The 14,088-nt window shown below is 56.4% G+C and overlaps 1 protein-coding gene across 7 annotated transcripts in view; it reads left to right on the top strand.

Annotated features, from left to right (window-relative positions):
- PIK3C2B (phosphatidylinositol-4-phosphate 3-kinase catalytic subunit type 2 beta) overlaps positions 1–14,088 on the top strand; it is a 78,217-nt gene that overhangs the window by 40,098 nt on the left and 24,031 nt on the right. For all 7 annotated transcript variants that reach the window (XM_024976621.2, XM_059875636.1, XM_059875637.1 and 4 more), the window contains 8 exons: positions 2,329–2,496; positions 2,922–3,033; positions 4,058–4,200; positions 5,390–5,578; positions 6,718–6,811; positions 6,949–7,043; positions 7,706–7,886; positions 8,601–8,708. In XM_024976621.2, coding sequence (XP_024832389.1) covers positions 2,329–2,496; positions 2,922–3,033; positions 4,058–4,200; positions 5,390–5,578; positions 6,718–6,811; positions 6,949–7,043; positions 7,706–7,886; positions 8,601–8,708 — 1,090 coding nt within the window. The remainder of the gene's footprint in view (positions 1–2,328; positions 2,497–2,921; positions 3,034–4,057; positions 4,201–5,389; positions 5,579–6,717; positions 6,812–6,948; positions 7,044–7,705; positions 7,887–8,600; positions 8,709–14,088) is intronic.

Below are 14,088 nucleotides of genomic sequence, written 5' to 3'. Positions count from 1 at the left end.
CTGATTAAGCAACCACCAGGGCAGGAAAGTCTCTTTGGAGGTGGAGGATGGCTGCATTAAAAGGTTCCTGAATTCCATCATCCCCTTGGGACTCTCTGACTCACTTACCACTGCTGCTAAGGGAGGGGTGCGTTACAGTGCTCTGGCCCAGGCAGACCCCACAGTGAGCCGTTCCCTGCAGAGTGTCAGAGGCGTGGAAGCAGCCCAGCATGTCCTGCCCTGGGCTGCGTGCCCTGTGGCCTCATCCCGCTTCCTGAGTCTCTGCCTCAGACCCCAGGGGGCTGGTCTCCTGCCTAGAGCCTTGTGGAAGGGGTTGTCTCAGTGCTGCCCCTCCGGGTCGCCCTTGGGCACCTTCCTGATTAAGACCAAGGTGCGTGGGAAGGCGTGCTACAGTGTAGGGTTCAGAGCACTGGCTTGGGGTGCCACCATCCTCTCCTCCCTGCAGGTCCCACCTTGGGCAGGTCATTGAGTCCAAAATGGATGGTGATACGGCCTACCCTATAGGGTTGTTTGAGAGCAGTCGAGACATTGCCAGTAGTTGCTTGGCATGATACCTAGTGCACGATAGACGTTTTCTTCTTTATCATCTTTGTCGTGTTTTGAGCTGGGGGAGCCCTCTCAGTTCCAGTTTCTCTGTTCCAAGTGACTGGCGCAGTGACTGACACATGAAGATGTTTGTGCGTGAAAGGACTAAATGTGTAACTCAGTTCCAATGCAGTAACCACAGTGTCACACAGAAAAAAGCACATAGTCTACACACATGTCACACACGTGAAGCTCTGTTCCCCTTTTCACTGATAAGGAAACTGAGGCACAGAGGTGTGAATAGCTGGCCCAGGTTGGGAGAGGCAGAACCAGGACTGGAAGGGCACATCCCAGGACCCCAGCCGGTGGGAGCTGGCCCCTGTGCCATGCTGTTGAGGGACGGGTTGCAGCTCACCTACTGGTTGTCCTGACTGACCCCAGGTGACGGTCCATGGGGAGATTTCAGAACACTGGATATACCCAAGGGGCGAGGAGAAGGGGGCCTTGGCTGGGGCCAGACTTGCTGGTTTCAGTTCAGAAAGTTTCCACACTCCACTTTTCCTCTGGGTGCCCAGCTGGAAGCCTCTTCTTGGGTGAAAAGAAAGGATCGGGACTAGCTCCGTCTCCTCTCTGCTGTGGGGCCAGCCGGTCCTCTCCCCCACTGTAGTGTGGGGATCAGCTAACTCTCAAAATAGGCCAAGCAGCCTGGCTCTGCCCCTGGCCTGGCCTGGCATGTGTGCTGGCTCCTGGAGGGGTCCTAATTATAGCTGTGGGCCCCCGGGGTAGGGACGGGGCAGGGCCCTGCCGGTGTCTGGCAGGGAGGTGGGAGTGCTCCGCTTAGGTGGAGGTTCCCCCAGGAGTGAGGGGCACAGTGGGGGGAGCTGCTGGTCATGAAGCTGCTCACCACGGGAGTGGCCGCCCTGCCTCTGTGTCCTCGGGCATAGAAGCTGCTGGGCCCGGGGCTGGCCAGAAGGGTGTGACAGCATGGACTTTGGCCCCGGGACAGCTTCCCCGAAAGGTAATGCAGGTCCTCCCTCTTCCCACAGCTCCCCTCCCCTTCCCCTTCACCCCACCCCAGGGCCTGCTCCTGAACTTGGAGGGCGCGGCTGGGTGTGGTGTGACTCAGAAGGGGAGCAGGCGGAGACCATCTGGGTCCCCCGGGGCTTCTGTGCCTGACTTCTTCGGACCCTGCCGGTTGCTTTCTCACTACCCGGGGGCAGGGAGGAGCCTCTACTTTTTATTCTTTTGGTTTTCAAAATGTTGGGGGTGAGAACAAATTATTTGGGCCTGGTGGGTTAGGAGAAGAGGGGGCTGGGGAGGGCTGTGTGGCGGTGGGTGGGGGAGTCAGCGGGAGGAAGAGATCCTGCTGCTGCTTCCTGGTGGCGGGGATTGTTCAGTGGAAAAGGACTGTGGGTCCGTTTCAGCAAGTGGGTTCTTGGGGACCCTCTGCAGAAGTCCTGAAACTCAGGAAGGAGTGCGGCAGACTGTTTGGGTCATGTCATCACCTGAACTCTAGGTGGCTCTGGCTCAGTGAGTTCTGTCTGGTCACAATGAGGAGCCTCAGAGTCCGAAGATGTTTGCCTGACTCGCCCCAGAGGCTGCAGAGACTGATCTGTGGACTGTGATCCCGAGGGCCTTGAGGGAAGTTTTGCCTCCAGTCTGGGGTCTGTCCTGGTTCTGCAGGAAGGCTTCCCCAGGGAGCACGTGGGAGGCGGAGCCCTCAGCCTCAGCCTGCCGTCCTGCCGCCTGGCCCTGGAGGCCACAGGGGCAGCACTGGCTGATCTGGTTTCCTGTCCTCCCTAGGATCTGCTTCCCTGTGCAGCTGAACCGGCTGCCTCGGGAGACCCTGCTGTGTGCCACCCTCTACGCTCTGCCCGTGCCCCCGCCGGGGAGCTCCTCGGAGGCCAACAAGCAGCGGCGGGTGCCCGAAGCCCTGGGCTGGGTCACTGCTCCGCTCTTCAACTTCAGGCAGTATGTGGGCCCAGGGCACCAGCTTGGCCTTGGGTGGAGGAGGGCCTAGGCAGAGGTGTGACCAAGGAAGCTACTGGGCAGGACTCATGGCCCAGGACTGGTGGGAAGGGGCAGGGAAATGCGTGCTCATGTAATGCCATCTGGTCTTATCATTGGAAGGATCTCAGAGGTCCTCCAGTCCCCCTCTCTAGCTCATGAAGGCATCCACCCCAGGTGTGGTGAGCTTAGAAAGGCTTCCTGGAGAGAGTGGGATTTTTTTAGGGCTTGAAAGAAGGAACAGGTGGTGGTCTAGGGAGAGAATGAGAGAGAAGAGTTGGGCAGTGGATTCGAGCAGAAAAGGCAGATTTTTGGATGGGGAAGCAAGAGGAAAACCATGTCCTTAGCCACTGGGTTTGTTGGCTCACCCCCCATTTCATCTCCCTTAGAGTCCTGACCTGTGGCCGGAAGCTTCTGGGCTTATGGCCAGCAACACAGGAAAGTCCCAGTGCCCGCTGGAGTGCACCTAATTTCCATCAGCCAGATAGTGTGATCCTGCAGGTGAGAGCCCAGCCTGTCACTCCCACCCTCAGGCCCCTCCAGAGGTGGCTCCAAGGCTCCCCCGGAGGTCTGGGCTGGGGCGGTAGGAGAGCATGCGGAGCTGGGGCATGGGGTGGTGTGGCGGAGGCTGGAGCAGAGAGGGAGGGCCGTCTCTGTGGAGTCCGTGTCCTGTCTCCTGGAGGTCACCTGATTTCAAGGAGCCCGAGGCGGGATTTGAGGCCCTTGCCAAGCACGGCTCAGCTCCTCAGGGCCCCTTGTGATGAACTCTATTAGTAGGCTGAGCCATCCCCTCTTGGTGCCCGTGGGGGGACCCATTCTCTGGACAAGGGAGGAGTCAGGTCCAAGGTCTAGTTACCACTCTCCGGCTCCACTGTGGTCACAAGATGCTTTGGTATGGAATATGGGATATCAAAGTGGATACAGAATGAAAGCTCCAAGAGGCAGGCATTTTTATCTGTCATATTTACTACTCCGTACCCAGGGCCTAACGCTTGGCGTATATTAGGTTTCGATAAGCATTTCCTGAATGAAAGAATGTGGAACTCCCTTTGAGGACGGTCTCCCTGGGCTCTGACATCCGTTATAGGAGGATGAACATGGCAGCACAGAGGAAGGGGACGCAGCATTGCGGCCTCAGAGTTGGCAGGGCCCTCGCCTCGCATGTGGTCCCAACTTCCATCAGGCGGTACCCGCCAAGACTGAAGACTCCCCAGCCTAATCACACATCTGTGCAGAGCTCTGGCCTGGGACCAGTCCCCTCACCTAGACGCATCTCAGCCCAGTCTCTTCCTCACTTGACCATTTTTCTTTCTGTCTCTTTATTTCCTTCTCATTTTTTGCTGGAGGTTATAGCTGGAAGGGACTGTAGTGATCACCAGCTCCAACAAGGTTATTTTACAGACAAAGAATCTGCGGGAGGGAGGGAGGGAGGGAGGGAGGGAGGTGGGCATGTTGGCAGGTGAGAGCGAGTTGGAGCCACCCAGTTGTGGTTCTCTCTCCTCACTTTCCCGATGTCACCCTGCAGATTGACTTTCCCACCTCGGCCTTTGACATCAAGTTCACCAGCCCTGCTGGAGACAAGTTCAGCCCCCGCTATGAGTTTGGCAGCCTCCGGGAGGAAGACCAACATGTGCTTAAAAACATCATGCAGAAGGAATCCCTGCACTGGTGAGGCTCAGGGCATGCCCCGCGTGTGACTCAGGCCTCCAGTGAATTTCTCGGCTTTCAGCTGACCTCCCAGTGGGTCCCTGCCCTCCTGCTCTGGGAGGCGAGGTGGGCTGGTGTGGGCATTGATTGCCACCTGGGCGGGAAGTCATGGAGACAGGGCTCTGCAGCCCCTAGAGCTTTTTCAAAAGCTGAGGAGAGTGGAGAGCTCAGAGTGAGGGTTTTAGATCTGGGAATGCCCCTCCCCACAATGGGCACTTGACCCAGGATCAGCAGGCCAGGAGCACCAGAGCTCTGCCCACTGCAGAGGAGCTGAGGGCTGTTTGCTGTCCATGGGGGCCGCTGGGCCTCCCACTGTGCCCCCACCTGCTGCCCCTGCCACACCCACAGCCTTGGTGTTTCTCTGGCCCTGACACTTTCCAAAGAAGATCTGCTCCCAAGGCAAGCTGGCAGCTCTTAGGGGTCTGTGAGCCCAAGCTGATCTCACCCTGGGGGCCACTTCTCTCAGCTGGTGCGGAGGAGCTGGAGGAGCCATGGGGTCTGGGCGCTCCCTGGCTTGTCCTCTCCTGTACCTCTCTGGCTCTGGCATGGCCCTGCCTGTGGCAGCTGAGGAAATGAGAGAGCTGGAGCTTCTCTTGCTGGCTCCTGTCCCATCGGGGCACTCCCCTCCCCCTGCTGACCCCTTACTCATCCGCCCCTCAGCTCCCTCCCCCATTGGACACCAGATCTCAGGCTCCGCGCTCCGGCTGGCCCCCACCCCCCCCAACCACCCCCCCTCGGCCCCAGAGGCCTCTCAGCTGCCTTGACCCTGGCATGGGGACTGCTGCCCTCTGGTGGCTCTACTTGGGAGATGCCCTCGGTGATGCCCTCAGTGCGCCCTCAGGAGGGGCAGCCGATCCTGTGCCATTGGCCCGGATGTCCCTGAGATTTGGAGTCTGGCCCCCAAAATTTGCTTCACACTTTGCAACCCCTTAGGGATAGCGTCAGACACGACCAAAGCGACTTAGCAGCAGCAGCAGGGATAGCGTCTGCCTTCCCTATTCTGACTTAAGGGCTCTTGGGTGTAGCCTGGAGGGAGGCGTTCACAGCGCCCCTTGGGTACTAGTTGGCGCGCGCAGCGTTCTCTCAGAGGCCGGCTCCCTGCAGACAGCTGGCCCCACGCCCTTTCACCGCCCTGCACCCCCACCCCCAGGCTCACGGATGCCGACAAAAAGCGCCTGTGGGAGAAGCGGTATTACTGCCACGCGGAGGTGAGCGCGCTGCCGCTGGTGCTTGCCAGCGCGCCCAGCTGGGAGTGGGCGTGCCTCCCCGACACCTATGCTCTGCTGGCGCAGTGGACCCCCATGAACCACCAGGACGCCCTGGGGCTCCTGCACGCCACGTGAGTCGCGACACCCACCTTTCCCGACCCAAAGTCCTGCCCAAGCCAGCCTGCGGCGCTGGAGTGAGCTGTTCTGAGGGGGAGTGGTCACGTGGGCGTGGAAATTCAGGGCTTTCCTACTGTTTCTCCACCCCATGTTATACTCCTCATTCTTCTGTTTCTCCACCTCATGTTATACTATGAACATTTTCCAAACATACAACAAAACTGAAAATAGTGAACATCCATATGCCTACCACCTAGATTCTAACCTGTAGCATTTATTACATTTGATTTATTGTATATGTACTTCCATCAATATATCCTATTTTTATATGCATTTTGAAGTAAATTGAGACATCATAACTCCTTCCTAAATTCTTTAGCAAGCATATCATTAACTAGACCTCAATGTTTATTTACAGTTTTTCCTTTGAGATAAAATATACATATAAATAAATGCCCAAGCCTTATGTGTACATTTGCTGAGATTTGATGTATGCACACACCTGTTTAACCCAAATCTTATTACTTAGTTCTACTTCTGAAGCCATCGCTTTCTTCTTTCCGCTAGGGACACAGGCTTCCAGTCTCAAACCCCTAGATGGTACCCACTGTTCTTGGCTTATTTTCTACTACTCTTAGTAATTAAAATGTATCTAATCCATGCATTTTACCTTCTGGCCTTTTTGAGGCAATGGATTTGCTAATCTCTGCTAAACTAATTCTGGCTAGGTATACTGGCTTATAGTGATCTCTGTTATTCACCGGACAAGTTTTGCATTAAAGGATGGTACCAAGAAGTGATGGCACTTTGACTCTCATGAGGACTCTTTGATGATGGGAATTTCTAGCAGAGTGGGAATTAAGGAAGAGATCTTTGGGAGTGGGTTTGAGGACTTTGTCTCATTTTCTTTAGCTCATACAGGGAATGAGAGTGACTTCCATGGCCTCAGGCTGACTCTAACTGTGGGCTGGGACGTTCTCAAGGATTGCAATCCAGAAAAGGTGCTTAGGACTCCTAGTGGCTTTGGCAGATTCTGGAAGTCATTACCTTTTCTCCACCCATGCCTCTGAGGCCCCGGTGTGAGGGTGCTTGCTCACTCCTGTGCCTCAGACCCTGGGACTGGATTGTCAGCGTTCTGGGCTCTGTTTTGCAGGTTTCCAGACCAGGAGGTGCGTCGCATGGCTGTACAGTGGATCGGCTCCCTCTCCGATGCCGAGCTGCTGGACTACTTGCCCCAGCTCGTGCAGGTGGGTGGGCTGGCCTTCCCTCCAGTTCTGATGGTCCCGCCCCCGGGACCCCAAGACAGACTGTATTCTTCAGGGATATTGCTTGGTATAGAGTACGGACAGTCAACAAAGCCCCCTGTCCCCTGTCTCCCACCCAGGCCTTAAAGTATGAATGCTACCTGGACAGCCCCTTGGTGCGCTTCCTCCTGAAGCGAGCGGTCTCTGACTTGAGAGTGACTCACTACTTCTTCTGGTAAAACTGTGCAGAAAGGGGAGAGGTAGACTTGTCTCCCTCACTTGGGAGTACTTTACTTTCAACCTGCAGGGTAGGGGCTTCCTGGGTGGCGCTAGTGGTAAAGAACCCGCCTGCCAGTGCAGGAGACAAAAGAGACGCAGGTTCGATCCCTGGGTTGGGAAGATCCCCTGGAGAAGGAAATGGCAACCCACTCCAGTATTCTTGCCTGGAGAATCCCATGGACGTAGGAGCCTGGCGGGCTGCAGTCCGAGGGTTTGCAAAGAGTCGGACACCACTGAAATGATTTAGCACTGCCAGGTGGGGAGCTGAGCCATCTGGGTTGCAGTATTTGGGCCAGCACCTTTTCCTCAGGGGGGTCTCAGCCCACCCCTATGGTAAGCAGAGTGGGATCATCCCTGGCCCTCCCCTCCACCCTCATGTGGCAGAAATATAAAGGAGAAACCAGATGCATGAGGCCTTTGAGCTCTACTTAAAAACAGCATGGGCAAGCTGAGAAGTGGATGAACACCTCTGTATCAGTTTTACACCCAGAGTCTGTTTTCCTTCCCAAATTTGGGGTGGGTTTTCCAGGGAGTTGGAGCTGGGCCTGGCCGTTCCCCAGCCCCCTTGCCTGTGGTCCCTTGGGTGTTCTGATTGCCGCGCTTCCCTTTGCCGGATAGGTTGCTGAAGGACGGCCTCAAAGACTCTCAGTTCAGCATCCGCTACCAGTACCTGCTGGCCGCCTTGTTGTGTTGCTGTGGCAAGGGGCTGAGAGAGGAGTTTAACCGCCAGTGCTGGCTTGTTAATACCCTGGCCAAACTGGCCCAGCAGGTCCGGGAGGCTGCCCCGTCTGCACGGCAGGTGAGGAGGGCGAGGCTGCCTCTGCCCCATTCTGGTTCTGGGCCTCTGCAGCCAATTGTAACTTCTCAGGCCTCCTGACCAGCAGGATGGCACTTGACCATCCCTGGTGAGGGGCTGGAAGGAGGCGATTCTCTAATCTACAGGCTACAAACCATGGGAGTGTTTTCTTTGGCTTGCTAAGTATTAAAATGTCTATTTAACTGTTTGCCTTAAAGGCTGAGCCAAGTTGTATCAGTGCTTCACCGCACAAGAGCGCCCAGCCAGAGGGGCCGAGGGAGGGCGAAAACCCAGTCATCCTTTGTCCACTGCGCAGTGAGCCTGTTCCAGGACCACCAGAGGGGGCACCTTTGTGTTTGTACAACGGGCCTGTATTAGGCCAATATTAGGGATCCTGGTTGCTAACCTTTAAAAATTGGGAGATGATGAAGTCTAGATTATTGGCTTCCTCTGGCCACGGCCCAAGGGACAGCTCCTCCTTGGCCTGCGGCCCCCGTGAGCCGTTCTGCCATTCGCTCCGTCTCTGCAGGTGTGGGCTGTGGCCTGGCACTGGCCCGGGCAGGGATGTGGGGGTGGTTTTCCTTCATCGTGGTCTGCAGGAGGCTGTCCACACCTCTCTGGTGATTATTTCCATACCAGCTGCTACTGGGCACCCGCCCGGGGAGACCTGACTCCGGTGGAGCCTCCGGCCCTCACCCCACCCCGCTCCCCCCACAGGGCATCCTCCGTGCCGGCCTGGAGGAGGTGGAGCAGTTCTTCGTCCTCAATGGCTCCTGCCGCCTGCCCCTCAGCCCCAGTCTGCTGGTTAAGGGCGTCGTGCCCAGGGTGAGTGACTGCGGGTGTGGGGCTCTCGGAGTGGGGAGGGCTCATGGAAGCAGGGTCCTCACTGACCTAGTTACTGAGAGAGACAAGGAAGAGAGGCTTATGTGGAGCCTCTTCCCAGCCCTGACATGTGTGGTCTTTCACCTGAAGCTGTGTGGTGTGGGTGTGTGGTGTGTGGTGTAGGTGAGTGTGTGGTGTGTGGTGTGGGTGAGTGTGTGGTGTGGGTGAGTGTGTGGTGTGTGGTGTGGGTGAGTGTGTGGTGTGTGATGTGGGTGTATGGTGTGGATGAGTGTGTGGTGTGGGTGTGTGTATGGTGTAGGTGTGTGGTGTGGGTGTGTGGTGTGTGGTGTGGGTGAGTGTGTGGTGTGTGGTGTAGGTGTGTGGTGTGGGTATGTGGTGTGGGTGTGTGGTGTGTGGTGAGTGTGTGTTGTGTGGGTGAGTGTGTGGTGTGGGTAAGTGTGTGGTATGTGATGTGGGTGAGTATGTGGTTGGGTGTGTGGTGTGGGTACGTGTGTGCTGTGGGTGTGTGGTGTGTGGTGTGGGTGAGTGTGTGGGGTGGATGTGTGGTGTGTAGTGTGGGTGAGTGTGTGGGGTGTGGTGGGGGTAAGTGTGTGGTGTAGGTGTGTGGTGTGGGTAAATGTGTGGTGTGGTGTGGGTATGTGGTATGTGGTGTGGGTGTGTGTGTGTTGTGGGTAAGTTTATGGTATGTGGTATGGGTATGTGGTGTGTGGTGTGAGTGTGTAGTGTGTGGTGTGGGTGAGTGTCTGGTGTGTGATTTGAGTGAGTGTATGGTGTGTGATGTGGGTATGGGTGTGGTGTGTGGTGGGGTGAGTGTGTGGTGTGGGTGTGTGGTGGGGTGAGTGTGTGGTGTGGGTGTGTGGTGTGTGGTGGGGGTGAGTGTGTGGTGTGGGTGTGTGGTCTGGGTAAATGTGTGGTGTGTGGTGTGGGTGTGTGGTTTGTGGTGTGGGTGAGTGTGTGGTGTGTCGGGGTAAGTGTGTGGTCTGGGTAAATGTGTGGTGTGTGGTGTGGGTGTGTGAGTGTGTGTTGTGGGTAAGTTTGTGGTATGTGGTGTGGGTGTGTGGTGTGTGGTGTGAGTGTGTAGTGTGTGGTGTGGGTAAGTTTGTGGTGTGTGGTGTGGGTGTGTGGTATGTGGTGTGGGTGAGTGTGTGTTGTGGGTAAGTTTGTGGTATGTGGTGTGGGTGTGTGGTGTGTGGTGTGAGTGTGTAGTGTGTGTTGTGGGTAAGTTTGTGGTATGTGGTTTGGGTGTGTGGTGTGAGTGTGTAGTGTGTGGTGTGGGTGAGTGTGTGGTATGTGGTGTGGGTGTGTGGTATGTGGTGTGGGTGAGTGTGTGGTGTGTGGTGTGGGTGAGTGTGTGATGTGTGGTGTGGGTGAGTGTGTAGTGTGTGGTGTGGGTGTGTAGTGTGGGTGAGTGTGTGGTGTGGGTGAGTCTGTAGTGTGTGATGTGGGTGTGTGTGTGGTGTGGGTGAGTGTGTAGTGTGTGGTGTGGGTGAGTGTGTGGTGTGGGTGAGTCTGTAGTGTGTGGTGTGGGTGTGTGTATGGTGGGGGTGAGTGTGTGGTGTGGGTGTGTGGTGGGGGGTGTGGTGTGTGGTGGGGGTGTGGTGTGTGATGTGGGTGTGTATGTGTGGGGTGAGTGAGTGGTGTGTGGTGTGGGTGTGTGGTGTGGGTGTGTGGCAGGGGGGTGTGGTGTGTGGTGGGGGTGTGGTGTGTGGTGGGGGTAAGTGTGTGGTGTGGGTGTGTGTGTGTGGGGTGAGTGAGTGGTGTGTGGTGTAGGTGTGTGGTGTGTGGTGTGGGTGTGTAGTGTGTGGTGGGGGTGAGTGTGTGGTGTGGGGGTGTGGTGTGGGTGTGTGGTGTGTGGTGGGGGGTGTGTGTGTGGTGGGGGTGAATGTGTGGTGTGGGGGTGTGGTGTGTGGTGGGGGGTGTGTGGTGGGGGTAAGTGTGTGGTGTGGGTGTGTGGTGTGGGTAAATGTGTGGTGTGGTGTGGGTATGTGGTGTGGGTGTGTGTGTGTTGTGGGTAAGTTTATGGTATGTGGTATGGGTGTGTGGTGTGTGGTGTGAGTGTGTAGTGTGTGGTGTGGGTGAGTGTCTGGTGTGTGATGTGGGTGAGTGTATGGTGTGTGATGTGGGTATGGGTGTGGTGTGTGGTGTGTGTGTATGTGTGGTGTGTGGTGTGTGTGAGTGTATGGTGTGTGGTGTGGGTGAGTGTGTGGTGTGGGTGAGTGTGTGGTGTGGTGTGGGTGTGTGGTGTGGGTGAGTGTGTGGTGTGTGGTGTGGGTGTGTGGTATGTGGTGGGGGTGAGTGTGTGTTGTGCGTAAGTTTATGGTATGTGGTATCAGTGTGTGGTGTGTGGTGTGAGTGTGTAGTGTGTGGTGTGGGTGAGTGTCTGGTGTGTGATGTGGGTGAGTGTATGGTGTGTGATGTGGGTATGGGTGTGGTGTGTGTGTATGTGTGGTGTGTGGTGTGTGTGAGTGTATGGTGTGTGGTGTGGGTAAGTGTGTGGTGTGTGGTGTGGGTGTGTGGTTTGTGGTGCGGGTGAGTGTGTGGTGTGTGGGGTAAGTGTGTGGTCTGAGTGAATGTGTGGTGTGTGGTGTGGGTGTGTGGTATGTGGTGTGGGTGAGTGTGTGTTGTGGGTAAGTTTGTGGTATGTGGTGTGGGTGTGTGGTGTTAGTGTGTAGTGTGTGGTGTGGGTGAGTGTGTGGTATGTGGTGTGGGTGTGTGGTATGTGGTGTGGGTGAGTGTGGTGTGGTGTGGGTGAGTGTGTGATGTGTGGTGTGGGTGAGTGTGTGGTGTGGGTCAGTCTGTAGTGTGTGGTGTGGGTGTGTGTGTGGTAGGGGTGAGTGTGTGTTGTGGGTAAGTTTATGGTATGTGGTATGGGTGTGTGGTGTGTGGTGTGAGTGTGTAGTGTGTGGTGTGGGTGAGTGTGTGATGTGTGATGTGGGTGAGTGTGTGGTGTGTGGTGTGGGTGAGTGTGTGGTGTGGGTGAGTGTGTGGTGTGGGTGAGTGTGTGGTGTGTGGTGTGGGTGAGTGTGTGGTGTAGGTGAGTGTGTGGTGTGTGGTGTGGGTGAGTGTGTGATGTGTGGTGTGGGTGAGTGTGTGGTGTGGGTGTCTGTAGTGTGTGGTGTGGGTGTGTGTATGGTGGGGGTGAGTGTGTGGTGTGGGTGTGTGTGTGTGGGGTGAGTGAGTGGTGTGTGGTGTGTGGTGTGGGTGTGTGGTGGGGGGTGTGGTGTGTGGTGGTGGTGTGGTGTGTGATGTGGGTGTGTATGTGTGGGGTGAGTGAGTGGTGTGTGGGGTGAGTGAGTGGTGTGTGGTGTGGGTGTGTGGTGTGGGTGTGTGGCGGGGGGTGTGGTGTGTGGTGGGGGTGTAGTGTGTGGTGGGGGTGAGTGTGTGGTGTGGGTGTGTGTGTGTGGGGTGAGTGAGTGGTGTGTGGTGTGTGGTGTGTGGTGGGGGTGTGTGGTGTGGGTGTGTAGTGTGTGTGGTGGGGGTGAGTGTCTGGTGTGTGATGTGGGTATGGGTGTGGTGTGTGGTGTGTGTGTATGTGTGGTGTGGGTGAGTGTGTGGTGTGTGGTGTGGGTGAGTGTGTGGTGTGGGTGAGTGTGTGGTGTGGGTGTGTGATGTGTGGTGTGGGTGAGTGTGTAGTGTGTAGTGTGGGTGAGTGTGTGGTGGTGAGTCTGTAGTGTGTGGTGTGGGTGTGTGTATGGTGGGGTGAGTGTGTGGTGTGGGTGTGGTGTGGGTGTGTGGTGTGTGGTGTGGGTGTGTGGCGGGGGGTGTGGTGTGTGGTGGGGGTGTAGTGTGTGGTGGGGGTGAGTGTGTGGTGTGGGTGTGTGTGTGTGGGGTGAGTGAGTGGTGTGTGGTGTGTGGTGGGGGTGTGTGGTGTGGGTGTGTAGTGTGTGTGGTGGGGGTGAGTGTCTGGTGTGTGATGTGGGTGAGTGTATGGTGTGTGATGTGGGTATGGGTGTGGTGTGTGGTGTGTGTGTATGTGTGGTGTGTGGTGTGTGTGAGGGTATGGTGTGTGGTGTGGGTAAGTGTGTGGTGTGGGTGAGTGTGTGGTGTGTGGTGTGGGTGTGTGGTCTGGGTAAATGTGTGGTGTGTGGTGTGGGTGTGTGGTATGTGGTGGGGGTGAGTGTGTGTTGTGCGTAAGTTTATGGTATGTGGTATGGGTGTGTGGTGTGTGGTGTGAGTGTGTAGTGTGTGGTGTGGGTGAGTGTCTGGTGTGTGATGTGGGTGAGTGTATGGTGTGTGATGTGGGTATGGGTGTGGTGTGTGGTGTGTGTGTATGTGTGGTGTGTGGTGTGTGTGAGTGTATGGTGTGTGGTGTGGGTAAGTGTGTGGTGTGTGGTGTGGGTGTGTGGTTTGTGGTGCGGGTGAGTGTGTGGTGTGTGGGGTAAGTGTGTGGTCTGGGTAAATGTGTGGTGTGTGGTGTGGGTGTGTGGTATGTGGTGTGGGTGAGTGTGTGTTGTGGGTAAGTTTGTGGTATGTGGTGTGGGTGTGTGGTGTGTGGTGTGAGTGTGTAGTGTGTGTTGTGGGTAAGTTTGTGGTATGTGGTGTGGGTGTGTGGTGTGAGTGTGTAGTGTGTGGTGTGTGGTGTGGGTGAGTGTGTGGTGTGCGTGAGTGTGTGGTGTGTGGTGTGGGTGAGTGTGTGGTGTGTGGTGTGGGTGAGTGTGTGGTATGTGGTGTGGGTGAGTGTGTGGTGTGGGTGAGTGTGTGGTGTGGGTGAGTGTGTGGTGTGGGTGTGTGATGTGTGGTGTGGGTGAGTGTGTAGTGTGTAGTGTGGGTGAGTGTGTGGTGGTGAGTCTGTAGTGTGTGGTGTGGGTGTGTGTATGGTGGGGTGAGTGTGTGGTGTGGGTGTGTGATGTGTGGTGTGGGTGAGTGTGTAGTGTGTAGTGTGGGTGAGTGTGTGGTGGTGAGTCTGTAGTGTGTGGTGTGGGTGTGTGTATGGTGGGGTGAGTGTGTGGTGTGGGTGTGTGGTGTGTGGTGTGGGTGTGTGGTAGGGAGTGTGGTGTGTGGTGGGGGTGCGGTGTGTGGTGTGGGTGTGTATGTGTGGGGTGAGTGAGTGGTATGTGGTATGGGTGTGTGGTGTGTGGTGGTAGTGTGTAGTGTGTGGTGTGGGTAAGTGTCTGGTGTGTGATGTGGGTGAGTGTATGGTGTGTGATGTGGGTATGGGTGTGGTGTGTGGTGGGGGTGAGTGTGTGGTGTGGGTGTGTGGTGGGGGTGAGTGTGTGGTGTGGGTGTGTGGTGTGTGGTGGGGGTGAGTGTGTGGTGTGGGTGTGTGGTGTGGGGGTGTGGTGTGTGGTGGGGGTGTGTGTGTGGTGGGGGTGAGTGTGTAGTGTGGGTGTGTGGTGTGTGGTGTGTGGTGGGGGGTGTGTGT

The sequence above is a fragment of the Bos taurus genome, chromosome 16 (assembly GCF_002263795.3).
Source record: "Bos taurus isolate L1 Dominette 01449 registration number 42190680 breed Hereford chromosome 16, ARS-UCD2.0, whole genome shotgun sequence".
Classification (NCBI taxonomy): domain Eukaryota; kingdom Metazoa; phylum Chordata; class Mammalia; order Artiodactyla; family Bovidae; genus Bos; species Bos taurus.
The sequence above is the reverse complement of the archived record's forward strand: the minus strand, read 5'-3'. Positions and strand labels throughout refer to the sequence as shown.